This window comes from Tasmannia lanceolata, unplaced genomic scaffold (genome assembly GCF_043159265.1).
Source record: "Tasmannia lanceolata isolate RefF3 unplaced genomic scaffold, GAP_Taslan_0.1 ptg000037l, whole genome shotgun sequence".
Taxonomy (NCBI): Eukaryota; Viridiplantae; Streptophyta; class Magnoliopsida; order Canellales; family Winteraceae; genus Tasmannia; species Tasmannia lanceolata.
In genome coordinates this window covers 936,832-958,281 of record NW_027518714.1, presented here as the reverse complement: position 1 = coordinate 958,281, position 21,450 = coordinate 936,832, and the positions used below count along the sequence as shown (strand labels likewise).

The 21,450-nt window shown below is 38.6% G+C and overlaps 2 protein-coding genes across 5 annotated transcripts; both read right to left on the bottom strand.

Annotated features, from left to right (window-relative positions):
* Positions 1 to 321: 321 nt before the first annotated feature.
* On the bottom strand, positions 322 to 3,634 carry LOC143860199 (bidirectional sugar transporter SWEET4-like). Of its 2 annotated transcripts, XM_077370764.1 has the most exons (5): positions 3,231 to 3,583; positions 2,629 to 2,665; positions 2,142 to 2,520; positions 984 to 1,103; positions 322 to 738 (listed from the first exon to the last, which is right to left on the bottom strand). In XM_077370764.1, the coding sequence occupies exons 1-5, from the start codon at positions 3,271 to 3,273 to the stop codon at positions 535 to 537; spliced, it is 783 nt and encodes a 260-aa protein (XP_077226879.1). In that variant the 5' UTR covers positions 3,274 to 3,583; the 3' UTR covers positions 322 to 534. The 2 variants fall into 2 exon arrangements, with proteins under 2 accessions (XP_077226879.1, XP_077226880.1); XM_077370765.1 differs by lacking the exon at positions 984 to 1,103 and having other exon boundaries at positions 3,231 to 3,634.
* A 5,119-nt stretch (positions 3,635 to 8,753) lies between these two features.
* Positions 8,754 to 19,937, bottom strand: LOC143860272 (RNA-binding KH domain-containing protein RCF3-like). 3 transcript variants are annotated; one of them, XR_013239654.1, is made up of 9 exons: positions 18,835 to 19,926; positions 17,501 to 17,971; positions 14,876 to 15,124; positions 14,449 to 14,709; positions 9,743 to 9,846; positions 9,546 to 9,654; positions 9,329 to 9,455; positions 9,073 to 9,228; positions 8,754 to 8,990 (listed from the first exon to the last, which is right to left on the bottom strand). XR_013239654.1 is itself a non-coding variant. In XM_077370841.1 (8 exons), exons 1-8 carry the CDS (start codon positions 19,501 to 19,503, stop codon positions 9,206 to 9,208), a joined length of 2,013 nt encoding a protein of 670 aa, XP_077226956.1. In that variant the 5' UTR covers positions 19,504 to 19,926; the 3' UTR covers positions 8,754 to 9,205. The 3 variants fall into 3 exon arrangements, 1 of the variants encoding a protein (XP_077226956.1); XM_077370841.1 differs by having other exon boundaries at positions 8,754 to 9,228; XR_013239655.1 differs by lacking the exons at positions 8,754 to 8,990; positions 9,073 to 9,228; positions 9,329 to 9,455; ... (2 more) ...; positions 14,449 to 14,709; positions 14,876 to 15,124 and adding an exon at positions 18,197 to 18,618 and having other exon boundaries at positions 17,836 to 17,971; positions 18,835 to 19,937.
* Between the last annotated feature and the right edge of the window lie 1,513 nt (positions 19,938 to 21,450).

Sequence of the window (21,450 nt, the reverse complement as noted above, 5' to 3'; positions counted from 1 at the left end):
ATACAACAAATAACAGTTACATAGGTTTTGGTTTCCCACACGCAAAGTTTTGTGCAACCTGAAACATCATGCATTGTAGACATTCTGTGTCGCAAGCATTCCGTGTGTGCCTTCTTCTATTGTAACACTTGACCACAAAACACCATGGGTCGCAAGGTTTTGAAACATCTCTCTCTCTCTCTCTCGAGACTCTCTGCTCTGCTCTGGTTTTGACTTTTGTCACAACAAACACACAAATTTATATTTCTTTTTTGCCATTAGTATTTTCCTACCTACAACCGAACTGAGCCATGCTATATACATGTCATGAGCATCAACAGATTTAAAGAGAAAAAGAGGGGAAACATATTCTGATAATAAACATAACAAGTGTCCAATTACAATGATTCATACTTTATCATACCCTATACCTTTTATCCATGACAGGCCATAAAAGAAAACACTATAGAAATACTATTCTCTTTTATAGTAAGGTAAAGGGTGTTTTTATGAATAATTTTATCTCTCTCCTCTTCGAAGCATACGTTGTGTACTTCACGTCTCCCGTATCTCAGGGGCATGCCCGTTTGATGTTGCATTGCATTTCTTGTTTGACTCTCCAAACACAACCACCTCCGACAAAGCCATCTCTTCTCTGCCTCTCCTTTCTTCTATTTGTCTCTTCTTTGTCGATTTGTAAAAGGCTGCGTATAATATCAGCTGACCCACCGAGAACAGGGTGCCCAGACTGTTAGGAATCTGATTAAGGGAAAAAAAAATAATTTAGTAAATGATGGTGAAAATTAAAATAAATTCATACAAATTGATTATTAAAACGGATTCACTTATAAGATTTTTGAATTATTAGTCTTTGGAAATCATGATTTAAAAAAAAAATTAATCTTTTAAGGGTTTGCTAGCGTCCATCGCAGAATGCATTTCGTGGGATGCAATAACACCCCTGTTTGAATTTCAAAAATTGATATGGGAATTTATTAATTTACAGTGATATAGAGGTCGAAGCGGAGGAGGGCGTAGGTAGTCCAGCAAATTCCGTTGGCCAAAGAGGCCAGAGATATTGAGAGTGGCATGTACTCCACGCTCCTCGTTCGGATCACCAATTTCTGCGACTCACCAAAACATTAAAACACAAAATCTCAAATCATAAATGTAGTTAAATATAATAACTATGATTTAATTATGCTTAATTTTGGGAAGTGATATTTACGCCCCTTTTCATCACCAGGGACACCCAGCGCCAGTGTACGTGACAATCAAGGCCACTAGATTCTTCTGACATCAAGTACATTAGGCCCCCTTTAGTCATTGGTATACTGGCACCGGTGATGAAAAGGGGCGTAAATATCACTTCCCTTAATTTTAAGGGGGTGTATTCCAATCCCTTCAAATATTGGAAATTGATATTTCCCTCCCTTAAAATGATTGTATTTTCATTCGCTTTTGCTTGTTTGTTTTTTCTTGAAAATAAAGTCGTTTCCAAGAATTAAAGGCAAATGAAAAGGGGGCAGGTGAAAATGCTGGAAGGGGTGGACATATCATTTCTTTGCAATTTACAGTGCATGTATGAAGTATCAATATTGCATGCAACACGGATGTATGAATATATTGCATGAATCACACATCCATGAAGACATTCGTCCATGCAGCATGCATGACCCAAAAACAACCAGCTGTGATTTCACCTGTCCCTGGTAAAACAAGTAATATAAACTAATTTTTCTAATTTTTTTCACGAGATTTAACATTTTCTGTTCGGGGAATGATATTTCCACCACCTTTTCCAACATTTCCACCACGTACCCTCTTATTCATTTTCAGGATGAGGCAAATAAAAGGGACCCTCTTGTTTTTTTTGTCCTAAAAATGACTGTATTGCAACGAGTTTTTGTTTGTATTTTTCTTAGTTTTCAAGAAACAAACAAAAGAGGTGGAAATATCATTTTCCTAAACCTTCGATTTGTAGATTAAAAATGGACAGATTTGTGGAAGTTTATAGCCACCCATGTTTACTCTGCACACACCCAAACAATGTGGGCCCCCACTATATTTTTGGCCGGCGGAGTGGATAACGTAATCTGCTTGGCGGAGTTGAAACAATTTTCCCATTTTAGAATAGTATGATGTAAATAAAGCATACTGACCATGACCGAAAGCGGCGCCGCATACATAAGAGTCCCAAAAAAGATGCAGATGGTTCCGACCACAAGAGAGCGGCATTCAAACGTATGAGCCAGAGTAAGAACAAGACCAGCAACGACACCCACAAAGGCGACCTCTGTGAGAAATATAACAAACACTTTCATCCTCTTCCTTCCATCAGAGTAGAAGAGGAAGAAGAACACGAAGAAGAGCTCAATGGCGCACCCTGACCCATTAATGCTTATAACCAACATGCTATGAGGGTGCACCGATGGCAATCCATATAGAACCCAAAGCATGCAGTTTAGAAGGGTTGCTAGATATGGAGCTGGAGAGAATTGCTCTACTGATTTTTTCTTCCATATCTGATAAAAGGTGGTCCTAAAATCATCCAAAACCAGAAAAAGAAGAAGAAATCAGTCAATTGTACCAAAAAAAAACCACTACTTCATAAAGCTTGCTGATATTAGGAATCAAATGCATCCTTACAATGGTGACAAGAACAACCCCAATGATATTATGTTTCCTGCAATAAGCAAGCAAAAATTCATGTCATTCCATATTTTCAGATGGAAAACTAATAATAGAAAAACACATCCCTGAAAAAAACTATAAAAGCCATTATTTTTTCTTAATTTCTAAAATGGAACAAAAGAAGGCAACCCAACTAGATGAAAAAAAAAGACCCACCATCCTATCACAAACAGAAACAAAAGAAACCCTAATCAATTTCGAAAAAAACTGTAAAACCCATTATTATTCTTTCTAAAAAGGAACAAATGAAAGGCAACCCAACTGGATGAAGAAAAATGACCTACCACCTTAGCACAAACAGGAAAAAAAAAAAAAAAAAACTTAATCAATTTCGAAAAATTAAATTGTAAAACCCATCATTTTTATAAAAAATTCTAAAATGGAACAAAAGAAGGCAACCCAAGTGGAGATGAAGAAAAAAGACCCACCACCCTCACACCAACACAAAAAAACAAACCCTAATCAAAATTTCAAGAAAGTCACTCTTAGAAGCCTAATGGACATTTACCATTTAAAAAAGAAAAATAAAAAGCCTAATGGACATTCATTTGACAGACCTAAAATGCCAACAGCAGTCCGAATAGAATCATGAGAAACCATGGCCGCTGCTCCAAAGGAAGAGATCACTAAAGTTTGAGTGCCTATCTATGTGATGAATTGACTTGTGGAGAAGGTTATATAGGAGAAACTAGGTAGGGTTTTGTTTGTTGTGTGCATCCTGGGCTTTAAAATATTGTTGGTTATGAGTATGACATGTATTGGCTCGTGTAAAGTATATAAACACATGGAGAGAAGCCGATAATGAGTTAATGTGAGAGGTTGGTGTTTGGCACAGGCTTCAAGATTTTTCAAAACCCTAGTTTCCGATTAAATGCAAGTGTTATCTTGTGATTGTTAACTTTTTAAGAATTATTTTTAGGATAGACCCTTTATCTGTGTGTCGACTTTTGTATTAATGTAGGTCAGAACTGACAACTGCCCGTGGAGCAGGAGAACCGACTTCACTCTCAATTTGCGTTACATTTATCCATATCCACATTTAGGAATGGTGTACTTAAGACTTAAGTAGGGTGGGTGCATGGTTTTAAATTTCGACCGAAATCCGGATTTCGGTGGGGGACCAAAACCGAAATTTTCTGAAATTTGATATTTCGCTTGCATTTAATCGGGACCATTTAAAGAAAATGGTATTTTTTTAAAAAAAAATTACAAAATTTCAGCCGAAATTTAAAAAATTCAGTCCAAAATTTCGAAGCTTAGTACCAAATATCAGACCAAATTCCGTCCGAAATAGGTACCGAAACTGAAATCTAAAACCTTGCTTAAGAGCCAATATCAAACGAAAAAACTGAGAAAAAGGTAAAACGGGGTTTTGCAAAGAAGTCTTACTTTTCTTTATTTGCAAGAACAGACTTATGGTTTGATAACTTACAATTAGAATCATCACATTTGAGTGAATTTTGCAAATCCAGTCCTGCATCAATTCAGGACCAAAATAGGCATGGTAGAATTTTTAAACTCGTAAAAAGACCATAACATCCTTATAGGTGAAAAGACAAAAAATATCTTGTAAAAATACCAAAATACCTGTGACTCATTGATCTTTTCATAGGGTGTGGATTCCACCAACTCAACTCAAACAAATGCATGGAACTGGGCCCACTATTTTACCTCATGCTCTGTTGGGGTAGGTCTCACTCCAAGCCCATGCATAGGGTAGGGCCCACTATTGGCCCATTATTTTACACCCATGCATGACATGGGCCGCCAAGAATGCTAACGCACGTAGAAATGTTATTCCCACACCCTATCAAAGAGTCAGGAGTAATTTGGTCTTTCTATATGGTAATTTTTTTCTCCTTTCACATACAAGGACATTTTGCTCATTTTATGAGTTAAAAATAAAAAAATTACCATAGTTGTTTTGGTAAAAAATTTGATGTCATCACCCCATTTGCAAAATTCACTCATGTGATGACTCGATTTGTAAATTGTCAAGCAGAAGATTTCTTTTGCGAAGTCCCCAAGGAAAAATACGAAAAATAGGGCTTGTGGGTCCAATTGTAATAACATGAGTCTCTCCAATTTAGTCAAAAGTGGCCACACTTTGACTGATCTGAACCGTCCATATATGCATCTGATAGGGCCTTGCGTGGTACCTCGGCCGATATATGACCCCAAAATAGAAAATTTTCTTTCTTTTCAAAGGAAAACTCGAAACCCACTCTATTTTTTCATAGAATAGTTTTTTCATGATTTTCTGTAGCATTAGCAGAGGTCAGAATAGAGAAGTGCCACCTTCTTTCTCAATTTGCGTTACACTTATCCATAGCCATAGCCATAGTAATGGTGTAATTGATGGCCTACTAGCAAACAGAAAAGCTGAAAAAAAGGGGCTTGTGGGTTCCATTGTATTGCCGCGCACCCACTAAGTTTCAGTGGGCCGAACCTTTAACTGATCTGAACCCGTCCATCTGATAGGCCTAGAGTCGCCTCATATCACCCAAATATCACGCCAATCATTTATTTAATTCTAACATCTAATAATGTGTATATTTTTAGCCATTGAATGTGAACCATTGGCTATAGATAATGTCTGATCGTCCACGTTCAAAAAAAGAAAAAAAATTCACAATATTTAATGTTATGATTAGATGTTAATACCATTGAATGTTAATATCACCACTTTTGTTTTTCCAGAAAATAGAATTATTTTAGGAAAAATACAACAAAAAAGGGTGGAAATGCTTGAAAAGTGAGTGAAAATATCATTTCCATTCCTGATAATGCATCATAAAATTAGAGGAATATCGTTTTGAAACTTATATTATAATAAACGCGTCTATGTGACGAGCTCATGCACACAGCGTTGCGTCTCACTCACCATTTCCATGCTGTTTCTACTTTGCTACGGTTGAAGTTCATGCTAAATCCATGTCTAGAAAACATGAAGCTCATTTCACAAAAGCTCTCTCTCTCTCTCTATACCTGAGATTAATGAGATTGTAACAAAGAAGTTGATTATTTGTTATTTGATGGAGACATGCAGATCAGCAATGTTGACATAGTTAGAATCCTTCAAGCATAAAATCAGAAGATAAGGACAATGGCTTCCTTCCACTAAAATGAGATGCTCTCTACTCCCATGTAGTGGACACAATCATTCCTATAGTAAGTTATGGAGCAAATTCCAAAGTGTCTTTCTCTTTCCTCTAAATTTTTCACCAAAGTGGTAAACTTCCTCTATTAAGGAACCTACTTCAAAAGTCAAGCTGTAGATACTTTCCCTTACAATATCTCTATCATTACGTCATGCATCGGTGTATTCAATTTTGGAAATTTACCAGCCATAAAGTTAGTAAATGTCAAGGTCAAGAATATTTTCTATTAATAAATGCACATTCTAGAGAATATTTGACATCAAGAATGCAAGCCAAAATGGCCTACACCATTTGAGGTTAGGAATTGGGTCTAAATGTCAATGCTTGAATGGCCCGAAAAATCATTTCCATAGTATTAATTATCACCCTGTGATCTATAAAGGGAATGCACATTATATAAACCTCAATAGATCCGCTGGTTAGGATCATCCTATATATATGGAAATGATTTTCCGGCCACAGCCTATTTACATTGGAGCCCAACAAATGAACGGTTTGGATGATCCTATGAAGTGGGCCATATAGTACTCTTTGAAAATAGTGGACTATAAGGCCACACACCATATAAAATCTTTGCACATTGATACACCTGCATCAAAAAGTGCAGGGAGACCCATTTAATTGGATGATCTAAACTGTTCATTTATTAGTCCCCGGCTGTACATAGGATATGGCGCCCCAAAAACCTTTTCTATAGAATGATCCTAACCCTTTGATTTGTAGAGGTTTCTATAGAATCTATACTGTGTCGTCCATTTCATACAAAATATATTGAAGGGAAAGGATTATCTTATAGAGAAATTTCTTTGGGCACAGCCAACAAATGAACGATTTAGATTTTTTTTTTTAAAACATGTTTTGGGCCCTGGCTTTGCCGAGTGTACATTATCAGATCCATTGATCCTATGAGGATAGCTTTATTAGATGATCCTAGGCATTCAATTTATCAAGTCTTGTTTAGGGTCTACCCCAGAGAAGCAAAGCTATTCTCATGCTTGTTTTCTCATGATTTACTACAAAGCTATCCTAGGCATTCTATTGAATTTTTTTTTCTCCTTTATGGGGTCTGATAGGCACAAGATCACGATCATGATTTACTACAAAGCTATCCGCCAGCCTTCCATCTTTTATTTTTTGAATGGTATAAGATTTCATCAGAAAGAAGCAAAGACCAAGATGGTCAATAAAAGCAATAAAAAGACGAAAATACAAGAGAGAACCCGAGATATGAACAAGAGAATACGGAGTCAGAGAGGGGGGTAATCAAACACCTCCAACCCCTCACTCGAGTTTCTATCTCTAGCTAGTCTATCAGATATACTGATTAGCCCTCCTGCAACCCAGGCGATCCCCCACTTCTTTCGTTTCATTAAAATCCCCCCTATACACCAGGAGAACGAGCACAAGTCCCTCACCTTCCCCAGCTCCTCCCAAAATAACCCTTTCTCTGATTTAAGAACAGGGCCATAAACACCATAAAATAGCCACATCGAGTTGTCCACCACTTTTCGAAGAGACACAGATAATGAAAATTTACCCCGCCATTCCTCCTATTTCTTCCAACTGATTTTATCCCACAAGATCAGAATACCACCTGAAGCACCTGATGAAGCTACAAACACGAAATCCCAATCTGCTTTAACCCCCAAACTTCTTATAACAAGCCAGTTTATAACCTCTAATTTGGTTTCTTGTAAACAAATAAGATCAGGTTTCATCCTCCGTACAACTTCTTTTACCTGGATTCTTTTTTCCTGAGAGCCCAACCCTCTATTCTCATTCATATTTATAGAGATTACATGAAAAGACCTCTAGTCCAAGACTCAATAAAGACTAGACACTTAGTAAGAAACTATTAAATACCAAAGACTAAATATTAAAGAATCAGAGACCAAGTGATAAATGTGTTGCATGCGATTTAATTATGCTCCTACATCATTCTCCTTTGCTTGACTTCAAACTCAGCATACTTGGTGATTTCCGTCCACATCACTGTAGGATTATGCGCCCCCCTATCACGTGATTTGATGTCAAAAAGTGTTAAAGTCTGCCACAATTCACGTGACCAAGGGGGCGCCTAATCCTACAGGGGCGAAAAAATCATCTCCCATTGTAAAAGTGGCTCAAGATAACAACTGAGCTAAAAGACCGGCGGGATCTAATTAAGAGCCAAAACCCAAAATAGATAAATAAAAATGCAGAAGAAACTCTTGCGTACATGTACGGCATTTAAATTTGCACGTGTGAAGCCAAGGCAATTTTGGGCGCCACAGGGAGCATGTAAGTGAAGCCAAGGCCGTTGATCTTGGGAACTTAAAGGACTACAAAAAATCAACAGTCTAGCTTTTCTTGGTAGAGACGTAAACACAGCATGCTGGATCAAGGGCCTAGGATCATCCGACCAAGGTGTTCTCAACAGAATTTAACACGGGCCTGTTTTGGTTAAGTCATTAGAGAGTCTCTGATGGGCTTGGGCCTGATAACTTCTGTGGCGTACAATAGTTGAAAGCCCACTGGGGGCCTGTTATCGTGCTATAATTCTTAATTAAATTGAATATTCAATGAGTAAATTAAGTATTTTGACTTCCAATTTGTACACATACAGTTATAAGAGGAATGTATGTGCATTGCGATAAGGGTGCAATCTGGGACGGGTTGGACCCGTTGTTTTGCAACGGCAGCTTTCCTGCTGTTTTATATGATTGTTCGTTTTAGATTGTTGCAACCGATTGTGGACTCCAAATTCAATAATCGGTTGTCATCTAAAACGAACAGGGCCTTAGCTGAGTCTGGAATTTAACCACAGTATGGCTGAGGGAAGCAAATATCCAAGTTATCACACTGAAACTGAATAATCAGAATCTTAGAATGATAACCATCACACCACATCAAAAAAAAATTTAAAAAAAAAAAAAAAAAAAACTAAATTGAAGATAATCTGAAAATATTTGCAAAATATCTCACATTTTGTGCATTTTATCTACATCTTTCGCTAATTCCTTTCTGCATATGTTGCGGATATGCCGGGATGTTGAACTGCTCCAGTAGTTCATACATTTTGGCTTGAGATTAACTCTTTCTAAGTTAGGAACAAAAGAACAATAACCCTACCAGAATGTAGATGGATGCAGAAGATTGCGTGTGCTTTGTGTGAGGCTACGTCAAAAAACTTGGTCAAGATACTTCGGATGAACTTTGAAGTTGGACATTCATATGAACAAAAAAATGCAACACATACCTTTATTACAAGGACTAAGGACAGAATTTCCTTTAATCCTCATCGCAGTTGCCTCTGAGAAGACAAATTACCAACGAGAATATCCGCCAAACACCATGCAATTTCTTAACGTTAACAGAAACCATGCCTCTGATCAGTTTGCAGGGACATCTTGTACTGATAAATACAAGACAAGCCGAAATTATGATTCAAAACAAAACAGGTAAAAATAATAGAATCGAGAAATGGGTGCTCTTGGGTGCTCTTCAAAACTTACTGCTCAGAATAAACCCCTGGAGAAGGCTCTGGGCTCTCTCAGCTTGCTCAGGACTACCAGATATTTGGATCACTCTTTCAGTCAGCTCAGGTTTATCTTCTAGAAGGGTAACAGTTGCACCGGACATCTGTTTCCATTGAAATATAGGGCAACAAAATATATTTCAGAGCCCTAGCTACAAATCAAATAGGATAGAAAATTCCAGAAGCAAGATCACCTCACTGATCTGAGCAAGCTTGTTTCCTGATCTCATAATGAGGCTTGGAATTGCAGGCTCTGGTATGACAACCTCCAGTGTTGTTTTTGTGACGAGTGGTGCATGGAACCTGAAAAACATAGAGTTAGACAGACATGGGCATGGATAATGTGATGGAATGGCTTGATACAGTGAAACAAAACAAAGGATTGACTTGCCTGTTCAGCGCACTTGACCCTTCTTCATTCTTTTGAACTGGTCTTGTCCCTTCTTCAGAAGCGCCACTTTCCTCCTGCCCCAAGGGTCCACTGCGCCCAGTGCCCTGCTCCCAAGAAGGTTACACCCTTAACAATCACAAAAAGAAGGTTGTGCAATGGATCGATGTTCTTAACAAAGATTAGATGGTTAGTCACAGGGAGAAAGCAAGAACACTTTCCTAGTAGGGCTGACCAAAGCTAATACTGCAAATCTGAATCATAAGAATTGGGAGTACTGCCCTGCTGCAAGAAGGATACATTCTTAAGAATCATAAAAAGAAGGCTGCGCAATAGATCAGTTCTCTTAATAAAGATATGATGGGAGTCACGTGGAGAATGCAACAGCACTTTCAAAAGTAGGGCAGACCAAATGTACTGCTGAAAATCTCAATCGTAAGAGTTGGGAGTACGGTCGCCAAATTGGAATAGTGAAATAAGGAAATACAGATCCTCAGTTGAATATTCAAATGGGGAGAAGATCAATAACTGATAGCTCATTGCACCACCTGAATTGGAGTTTTCCCTAATCTTTATCACAGATTATGTGCGCGGTGAATGTATTCATAGTTGTAGGATCCACCATGATGTCTTACGGACGAAGATTGGTAGTTCTCTGCTAATTTCTGTTCCTTGTGATCCGAAGACAAAGGATACAGCTAAGAAGCAATCTTTCTCTATAAAAGAGCTAAGAGCATTCCACAACCTGAATGAAATCACTAACCACTCATATAATCTTTTCTTGATTTTAAACGTCATCTTCCATTCATCCCCAATCTAATCTGTCCCTGATGAAACCCACTCTGCAAGTCAATTTTTAAAAAACACCTTTGAACAAACTAACATATCTAACACGTCTAGCTGGGGTATCTAAGATCCATACTTAATTGTGATCTTATTGATTGTTTGACTATAAGTGCACATGCCACCTTTTATCCTTCTTAAGCATCAATAGTACAGGGGCTGCACATGGGCTCATGGTCTCCCCAATCATGCCTTTCTTCAATAAATCATTTACTCGGTGATGTAATTCTTGATGATCCTTGGGACCCATGTAGTAGTGAGGAACACTTGAAAGTTAGAATTTGGAATGAGATCAATGTGATGATTGGATATCCCTCATAGGAAGTAATTCGTCAAATAATTTGTGTGATGTCACAAAATTTTCTCAATAAAAGGGCGGCCCAGTGCACGAGGCTCCCGCCATTGAGGGGTCTGGGGAGGGCTAGGTGTACGCAGCCTTACCCCTGCTTCAATGGTTCCAAATTTATAGTCCCACACTATGGGTTACATCCTCATTCACCATGCCGACAAATATCTGTGCAACTTTATGGGCCTACCTTAGATTTCTTTTCGAAAAGTCCTGTGTATTCAAAGGCTTAACTTCTTATTCCCTCCTACAAAGAAAGTTACTGTTGAAATGAACCAAATTTATAGATAAATGTTGAGGATAGCCTGGCATCCACTTAAATTCTATGGCAAGCTCACCTTGACTATGACTTGATTAATCAATGGATTAATGGGCTGACGAATAGGAGGCTGAGTTGGAGATGGGGTGTGCCAACTGTGTCATAAGTGCAACGTTCCCCAAGTCTCAAGTTTCCTAAACTTTGTTGGTAAAGTCTTCTATCATACTCCTCAAATCTAGGAATCCTCACTTGGTATTGCATCTCTTTCCACGAACTCCCGCTGAAGTGCTCTTTTGAAGCCTATGAAGCATCGCCTTTGTTGGATTTGGGTCTTTCCCCATACCCTGCCATGCTAAATCCCGAAAAAATCTCAGATTTAAGAGGCTAGATACCATTTCGAAGTCACAGAAAAGAAGCTAAAATCAAAGAGATAATAGCTCAAAGACAAAGAATACGATCTATTCTTCATTTTTTTGTCGATGACATTTAAGATGAAACTCCAGAAAGTGATCGAACGAGCAATAATACACACTCAAAAACCATCACATAAGCAAAATAACACCCATAATGGTTTAACATTGAGCAAACAGGACTGGTTGGACATCTGATAGCCCCGGATTGGAAATCTGAGCGGGGTTTTTCAGGACCTAGTAACATGCACTGTCGTGCATATCTAATAATTCCAGTTTATACCACATTTCACATGACATTTATATACATATATGTATGCATAATGCATATACCACATTTCACATGCAATTCATATAAATATAATTATGTAACACATATTGGTCACTTGCAGTTTGGTTCGATATGCGTTTTGATTTTGGTATAGTTTCTGTGGGGATGGAAACATAAACATTCCGGTCATTTCGTGTCGTTTGAGTGGAAATTTAAAATCATGATTGTGAGCAATCTTATTTATCATGAAAGAAAGAAGCATATCAAGATAAGTATCACTTTTTGAGAGAAGTGTGTGAAGCTATAGTAGACGCCTTACATCAAATAGGTTGCTGATTTGCATACAAAGGCATTTAAGAGAGACTGTGTTCGATAGCTTGCTGGTAAGCTGGAAACGGACAATCTCAATCCTCTAAAGCTTGAGGGGGTGTTGATACTGAAGGTTGTCATTGAGGTGCCTTAAGGATATATTAGTCAATTGCTTATAAGTCAATAAGGCTATTTTTAGTCATGATTACTCAAGTTGAAAAGGACATTTTTGCTCCTTCTATGTTAAATGTAATGTTAACTATGTCACTGCTCACGTGACTTGTAAGCCAACGTGATTCTCTCAAGAAATTGTCTACGGGTCTTTCCTTGTCTTCACCTTTAAAATCTAGCACTTCCTCATTCCCAGTAGCTTTTACCCCAATTAGTGATAGCAGGGACATCATCTACTCTAGATGAGATTTCGCATGCATTTATGCCACAAGGACACCTTTGGACATATTCCTATAACTGAAATCACCCCAAGGAGCTTCCTGTTGTCTCCTAGGAGAGCCGGTACCGTCTTGGTTGTCTTCTCTGTGGGTTTACAAATCCATCTCTAATATCAGCACTAAGGCAGCTCTTTGCTCAACTTAGACCACACAAGATCTTCAATCCTCCCAAAGTTTTTCCCTCCTCAATATATTCCTTCAGAAATTCGTATAGCTTTCCTGTGGCCTGTGGGTTTACCACTTATGTTGCTTACTGAAACATGAACTCACCTTAGGAAGATGGACGAGTCCGAACCCTGCAGCGTGCCCTGTTCAAACGATTTGTAGGTCTATGTTCCCTTCTTCTCTACCTGCCTTTGCCGGTTTGAACACCCCAAATGACAGGCCCGTTTTTCACAGAGTCACACTCACAATTGTCCACCACCTTTCTAGAGTGTGCTATGAGTGGGGTTTGGTTTCCCCACCTTTCACACCACCATCCCACCATGTGGCATGGCAATGGACAACTTAAGGGCTATGATCCTCATGACTCATGAGTCATGAACACCTCTTTAGCCATCCACGTGTTCTATCATCTCGACTTCTGTCTGCCCCATGTTAGCCTTCTAATCCATTTCATCATCTTCAACCTTGTACTGTGCTTTTCCCCATTTGTCTGATTTCTTCAACCTAGAATTTTAGCCATGTAGAATTCATTCCCTGTGTGACTATATTCCAATGTTTGACACTTGAATGCGATTGATGGGCATAACAATTAGTTGCCAATTGACTCAATTCCGTTCCGTTCCGGACAAAATTTTCTAAACATTCTGTACCGGAATGAACTCAAAGAAAAAAAACTGCAAACATAACTTTCCGGATGGAATTCAAAAAATTTCCGTTGGCGTCATTCAGATGACAGTGTTTCAGAAATTCCAGTCAGAGCACCCCATTCAGGCCGGAATTATGCAAAAATTCAGGGAAGAAAATCAGTTACAGCATTTTTCTCTGGTTTTTCCCATTTCACCCCTAAAATATAAATGTTTTAATTCTGTTGAGGGGCTTTTGCAATGATTTACCCTTCCCAGTTGAACGGGAGGGTTAAAATCTATCAGAAACCCTCTTTTGGATAGATTTAGGATTTCTTTTGTTTTCCAAAACCCTAAACCGAGATTGAATGACAGTTTTTGTCATTTTTTCGTGCTTGATCTTTACATTTGGTTCTACAATACCATTTTCGGTACAAAATTTTTCCATTTTTTCAATTTCTTTTTTCAGTTTAATTTTTGTTTCTCCAAATCTTGAAACATCTTTTCTGGAACGAAATATTGGTACGGGTGGAGTACTGGAACATTCTAATCCAGGACAAAGGAATGACCACTGGAACAGAATTGAGAAGGTATAGAAGAATCTCTATTTTACTATAACCTCTAATTTCAACATTGGAACTTTGCCTTTCAAATGATGAGATAACAACAAGATGCTCATGAGATGATATACCAAGGATGCGCAAAATGACTGACAGGAATTCATATGCAAGGAAATATAATCAGCAAAGGGAACTTATGCCTAGACTGTTCCCCTTCACAACTTCATGGGCTTCCATGAAACATTGAAAAAGGTCAGTACAAAAGAAAAACTAAGGAAAATTCATTTCGAAACATAATAAAGTGCCTCAGATTTGGACTGGAATAAGGCAAATATGCTATGCATTTTTTTTGTTTCAGGTTTTCTTCTACCTTTTTTACCTATAAAGCTATGTCCAACAAAGAACTCATTAACTGAAGAATTAAAGCCACAATATAAAATATCCAGCGAAAAATAACTATACAATGAATGTCACCTTTTGTTGCCATGTATTTGTTGCAGCCTGAATATTCTGATAGCCTGCTGTTGGAAGGCCATTTCCCTGGAAACCTTCACGAGTCGGATTTCTGTTGGGAGAATTAGCCTCAACTCCAAATAAGCTCCCAATATGTCCTGGACCTGGGATGGATGGTGGTAGCAAATCCTTTGGAAGGGAAATCTCACGATACAAGTAGCTACGCAGCTTTGAGGTTACGTGGACAAGAGCATCACGTGCTGCCCTTATGTCCCCTACAATCTGTACACACTCATCATTATCACGACATTGCACCATTTATTCTAAATAACGAAAAGATTGGATGTTCAAGAGAAGTAAGGCTTAATTCAATATCTCATCATCTAATTACTATGCTTAGTTTTCAACAAGTAGCAAGCATCATTCACCAAGACAAAAAATCACAAACCTGTACAACTTCATCATCCCCTAATACAGATGTTGAACACTCTTCTGTTGATAAGATCTGTATATTGGCACGAGTCGATCTCCTCATCTCAGATAATGCCCCATCCCTCCCTTCCAAACATCCAATTTCGCTGGTTGGAACAAGTAACCTTGTTGTAATAATATTATCCTTGTCAGGACCAAGGTCTACAATGCGACTCTGAATATGGAGCAAAGCTTCTTGAGCTGGAAACAGCTCATCATCTGGACCCTAATGTACACATAAACAAGAAAACTTAGTGTGACATAAATCCTGAGCAATATGATACCTCTTGCATCTTCCACAACAAAAAGCCAAGTTCAGATGAGTTTATATGAAACTTTTGGCAAATTATAACCCCCCCTCCTACATTCCAAAATGAGAGAAATCACCCAAAAATTCAACAGACAACAGCAAAACCCATAAAATGTTGAAGATAATCAGAATTTAGAACTTTCCATTATTTTAATTGGTGTTATTTCAGGGTAGCTTTTATGAAATTTGAAATTTAAAATTATTAGTTTCATAATTTCATCACTTTTATGAGCACGGTGATTTTGATAATTGACTTAAAAGCCATTGGATAATAAGGAGTCCAACCAAAAAGAAAGGCCATGAACTCATCTCAGGGATTAGTAAATAGTAAATACTATAAAAAACTAGAGCGTACAAGATGAAATAAAATGTCCAAGGACCCAAGATAAGAACATTATACTAGAAACTGCACTGTACAGAGGTTCCTAGAGAACAGGTCCCCGTTACAACTCAATTACTCGATGATGTTTGTTAACATTAAAAAACCATTAATATGGCTGAAATTGTCTGCCCAATCCATCCTTTAGCACATAGCAATGATAGATTAAGGCCCATAAAAAAATGATAGAGTAAGGTCAGCTCTCCATTGATGCGGAAAAAAAAAAAAAATCCTTCATGAAGAAAAAGAAGGATACAAGGATGCTACTCCAAACTCGGGGGTGACTACTCTCCATTGATGCGAAAAAAGAAAAAAAAAATCCTTCATGAAGAAAAAGAAGGATACAAGGATGCTACTCCAAACTCGGGGGTGGAATTTAGTCACGGTAGAAATTCAAGAGCACATTGTATGATGGACTGAAACAAGCACCTAAGTATGGTTGGCATAAAGAGATTCATTTTTAACTTTTCACAAATCTCCTTTTTTTGTCAAAAGAACTAATAGAAAAATAGTTTTCCCGACTATAGTTGTAGATAGCATAATCATAATGGGAGGAAGAAAAAAGGCAAAGAAGACATCAACCTCTACATAAAGTTAAAGATGACAGGTTAAGGTAGGCCCAAATACTATCTTAGGGTTCACTTGAGCGAACCAGGAAAGAAATAACCATCATCACTCTTGCCTAGGTGTAGATTGTAGAGCCTAGGTCATATGATTTCCAAAAGGATAAATACTTGAAGTTACTAGTGTCCAAATATGATCAAATGGATTGCATTAACATGCAAGGAAGACAAAAGCAGGCAACTCGGTCTACCTGATCTAGAAAAGATGAGGCAGGACTTATTTGACCAGGTTGTCCACCATTGCATGCTAAATTCAAGAAAGCCATGCCTAGCTATTGCTTATTTATTTTTTAGTTATGCCTAACTGTGATAGTTGAATCCGCAACAAAACATCTTGCGCGTCATAATTCATGTAGCTTATTAAGCACTCAAATGCAGATGGAGACGGTGCACATAAGGGGGACATGACAACCCTGGTTTATTGCAATTGAGTTGGGCAAATTGGGTTGCACCCAAAAGCAAGCACAGAAGATGCCGAGATCTGGTGTTTTAAATTATATACACAGCTTATGGCAACCACAAAAAAAAAACTCACTGTTTTTTAGTTGAGGAATTTGGGAAAAAAACAAGTGTATTGTGAAGTACATTTTAAGAACCATCAACATTGTAACAAAGCTTGTGCTCAACAAATGAAAAAAGCTATATTAGAGTTGATTGTCATTTAATTCGTGAAAAAAATTGACAGGAGATCCATCCAAAGACAAATTTAGATAGCAATACAAAACTATAGAAAGATTTCGGCTTCAAACTAGCAAAGTAGGATCAGTTTGCTCTTTCAACTGAGGGTCAGTCTTAAGTTCTTAATACGGAGTATCATTGCTCACAAACTCGACAAGGGCATTTCATAATATTTTCGATTGTATCTCTAATCAGTTTACAGAGGCACCCATGTATAGTTACTTTCTTAAATTCCACATGCCCCAAAAAAGGGAGAATTTGATACATCCTACCCATGTAATTCTTATTCTCATGTATGATGTAACCATCCTAAATCCCAACAGTTATCTAGTAAGTACACTTTGTGTCAATCACTAATAATAAAAAGAAACTTGCGTAGAATATTGAAACTGAATGACTATATAGCTTTGAAAGAGATATTCCCACAGCCTAAAGAAACTTGCATAGAATATTGAAACTGAATGCTTATATAGCTTGAAAGAGATATTCCCATAGCCTAAAGAAACTTGCGTAGAAAATTGAAATTGAATGATTATATAGCTTTTAAAGAGATATTCCCATAGCCTAGAGTTCTTCATAACAAGAAAAAGTTAGTTGAGACTGGCCATGTACCTCTTCAGAGTAAATAATAACTATTCTTTCATCTGACCCTGGTACAGGATCAGTGACAGTGACATCCACACCAATCTCACCTCGAAGCATTTCTACAATTCCATCTGACTTCCCCATGACACTTTCAACCTTGTCATTTGGACATAGGATTCGGAATACAAGATCTTCACCAGAAAATGACTGTGCATGATCGGCCATGGGAATAGCCGCAGATTCAAATGCATAGCCAGATGCACGTGAAGCATAGAGATCACCTCTGCCACTAGACAACCCCACAAACGACCGCGGACCTGAGGTTGGCACATCCAAAGCTGATCGGATATGAGGAGTAAACTCATCATCAGGAGGAAAAAAATGGTCGGGCAAATGTATTCGTCCACGGAAAGGACTCCGGTCACGAAGCTGTGCCTCTGTCAAGCGAGAGGAAATAATTTCTATAGCTTTCTTCACAGAATCAGCATCACCTACAGCCTGTATGGAAAGCACGTGAAAGAGCAATTTCAGATTGATACATGCTAATAATTTTAGCATGTCCTTGTGCAGTTAACATTTTAGTCTCAGAAGTAAAAGATGTATGTTTCCTTGGTTAAAGCTAATAGAATGGTATACAAAACAATGCATAGCCACATATAGAAAGACATTTGATCATCATAATTCTCCGACAACCAAGAGATGACTTGTGCTCTTAAGACTCACCAATTAGAATTTAGAAGTACCATGTCATACCAGAAAGTGCTCGGTACGAGGATTCATCCATCCTAGTGTCAACCTTCCACCAGATTTCACTTGGAGCTTTGTAACAATCTCCAATTGCACAAAAGTGGAGTTAATGGATTAATGCCCTGAAGGCAATTTGCTGTTGGAAAGAAGAAACAACTTTGTGGAAAAAACATGAAGATGGGAATAGTTGGGAATGCCAAGTTGATCTTTAGATGTGAAGTTGATCTTACGAAGTTCCCTAGACCATTCCTCTAAAGCACAAAGAACTGATGAGCATTCAGCTGTCTTCTCGCCCCCGCCCTCTCCACACTCATTCTTTCTAATAATTCCAAGGCTGCTCTGTTGATGGCCATTCTTCTAAAGCACTCATCATGGTACCCATTCATTGAAATAAAATGCTGCTCTAAGATGGAAATCAGTTACAGTACTGAATTCTACATTGTCTTAAAATCTGGATTCCTTTTATGGAATCACAAAACAAGATTCTAAATTAGACAGCCTCTTTAAACACACACCATCAAAACCTTTCACAAACTAATTAAATCAACAGAAAAGTTACCCAAAACCCTAGTAATTGAACAAAGTAGCCATTTGGCCGGGAATGGAGTATATACCTGAACGATCTCCTCCGACATTGAGACGCAACGAGGAAGGTGCTGATCTCTGGGCAGGATCCTAATCTGAGTCTTTGTATCCATCCTCATCCGTTCAATGATCTTCCCACCCTTCCCCAACAGACACCCTACATAAAACCTCGGAACGATAAGCCTCGTCGCTATCCGTCCCCCTCCTCGTGGTCCATAATCATCATCATCATCATCATCAACTCCACTCTGAAACCTTAATTCAAAGCTCACATCACTGTCCAGAATCCTCTTATGGATCATGAGCAGCGCCTCCTGCGCCGGCGAGTAGGGCGAGACTCGTCCGTCGGGATCTCGGCGCCGGACGTCCGAGATCTCGATGATCCTCTCCTCGTCACCGGGGATCAGAGGGTGGACGTTGATCCATGCTCCTGTCTCTTGCCGGAAGGCCTTGATAATGCTGCCGGATTTTCCGATCACGCCTCCGGCTTTAATGTCGGGGCAAAGGATTCTGAAGGATGTTGAGATTTGAGACTGAGGTTCTTGGGGTTTTGAGAAGCGGCCAACGCTGCCGCGGCGGTGGTGATTGTTGTTGTAATGGTTGTTGTGTTGATGGTAGCGTGGTTTGGTTCGAGCTAGGGTTTGGGAATCATAGTCCTGATCGTAGTAATAGCTCCTTTTAGATCGAGATCTCTCCATTTTTCTTTTGTTAATGTCAGTAGCAGACACTGAGTTTTTTCTTTAGGTTTTTGTTTTTGCCAATTTGCCTTGCCAACCACTGTTATGGAGTCTCTCGAAGTCTTAGGGTTTGGTTCTGGTTATGTTTTTTTTTTTTCCTTCTTTTGCAATTCCTTCGAGATGTTTGTTGTAATTCCTGAGAGAAATCGGTCGACCTGCTGGTGCTGACGAATTGAGGTAGAGTTGCAGAGTCCAATCAATACTTAATAAGGGTTTGTGTTTTGGGTTCTTTCACGATAGATAGATTGTTTCCTCTTCGCTAGTCTTCGCCACTTGGTGATGGGTGCTTAACGTACGCCAGGAATTATTTAATTTTATTCGACCCCTTTTTCTTCACAGTCCACCCCCTATAGTGTTTTACGGGCCACGGCTGCTCCTTTTAGGCTTTTAGTTTTACACTACAAAGGGGTGGACGGGGAAGAAAATTGGGATAATGGAGAATATATCATAGGCAGTGATCGTTTCCCTACGGTTTACGTAACTTCGACTACTTTACAACTTTGCTTTTATTATTAGAGGAATGATAAAGCCAAGGGTGCCCTTGCAAAACCCAGCTACAAGAGCGTCCCATAGGTCCGTCTCCACAAAGTGGGCATAGAAAATAATGAAATGGCACAATATGCTGAAATAAGGAACAACTGCCAATAAGATAGAAATAATGAAATGAATCATAAATAGAGTTCAGGCATCTCCTGGATAAGCTTCGCGACGGGGTGGTCTTCTTAATAGAAGAGACATTTGGCGATAAGCTTGTGAACCTGACGCTATTCCTGTAATAGGATCGCCTTTGGTAGAGTTATTACGTGGAAGTGCTAGTGTGGGTCAATCCACTCCGGAAATGCCCGACTTATCAATTTGTCCGGTAAACTACTCGGGGGGTTGCTCCCTCGGCAAAACTGGGATAAAATTGAGCCAAAAGATCCCGATTCAAGATAAACTCATGAGGAAGTGGTATCTCTTTAGGATCCACTCCAGCGTCTAAACTTAAAGTTAAAGAGCAATAGCACTTTATTGAGATGCCCCAATGGAAACCTGTAAGCATAGATTGGAGGGTTGGAACCATCCTACGGAAATGATTCTTGGGCACCGCCTATTTTCGTTGCGGCCCATCAAATGCACGGTTTGGATCATCCTATGTGTCTATGTGAGGGCAGTACGTTACATTTTGAAAATGCACTAGTACACCATACAAAATCTCATTATTAATAAGGAGCTTGCTTGTAGATCTCTCTCTCAAAAAAAAAAACACATGCAAGAAGTTGATTAGCAAGAAGTGGGCAATTACTAATTTATAGGCAAGGAGCACAGTGGATAAGGCTAATTAGAATTTCATTCTATATGGTGCGCCCATTCTTCTGCACATCCTTAGAGATCTCGGTCCTATAAGCTTCATAACTTGGGGGTTGGATTCAATTTTCAGGATTGACTTGCAATGGTAAGTGACGATGGATATCCTTCTCTACTCCAAAAACATGAAAGAGACCAAGATCGCCTTAGCCAACACCAAGAAACCATAAGGAGCCCTTGCTGATCTTGAATCTACTCCTCTGTGATTAGAGCAAAGACATGATTTTTGCAAATGGCACAGTAATCCACATTTTAGTTCTATGATAGACGGAGCATGTCAATATGATTTGGATGAAACAAGATGTTTTTAACCATGTTTCATTTGTTCATTCAGGAATGAAATGATACAAAACGATTTTTTGGCGGGTACACTTGGTTCATGCTTTTTTTCATAGGATTTGCTATTAGTATGAAATGTTTCGTCATCTTCAGACCAAGAGAAACCAAATTCACAATTTGGCATTAATCACATCACATTGAAGGTTGCCCAACTTGTACAATTATAAGTTCAACATGATGTGTTTTGTTACTGTTAAAAAGAAAACAAAGAAAATGCAAAAT

Bases quoted from the DNA above. Each gene is read 5' to 3' on its own strand.
- LOC143860199 (XM_077370764.1), bottom strand. From the start codon at position 3,273: ATGGTTTCTCATGATTCTATTCGGACTGCTGTTGGCATTTTAG. The intron at 2,521-2,628 runs GTAAGGATGCAT...GGATGATTTTAG, and splicing joins GGGTTGTTCTTGTCACCATT to GACCACCTTTTATCAGATAT. The intron at 739-983 runs GTAAATTAATAA...TCCCTTAATCAG, and splicing joins GCTTCGACCTCTATATCACT to ATTCCTAACAGTCTGGGCAC.
- LOC143860272 (XM_077370841.1), bottom strand. From the start codon at position 19,503: ATGGAGAGATCTCGATCTAAAAGGAGCTATTACTACGATCAGGACTAT. The intron at 17,972-18,834 runs GTATATACTCCA...CTTTCCATACAG, and splicing joins TGTCGGAGGAGATCGTTCAG to GCTGTAGGTGATGCTGATTC. The intron at 9,456-9,545 runs GTGATCTTGCTT...CAATGGAAACAG, and splicing joins AGCTTGCTCAGATCAGTGAG to ATGTCCGGTGCAACTGTTAC.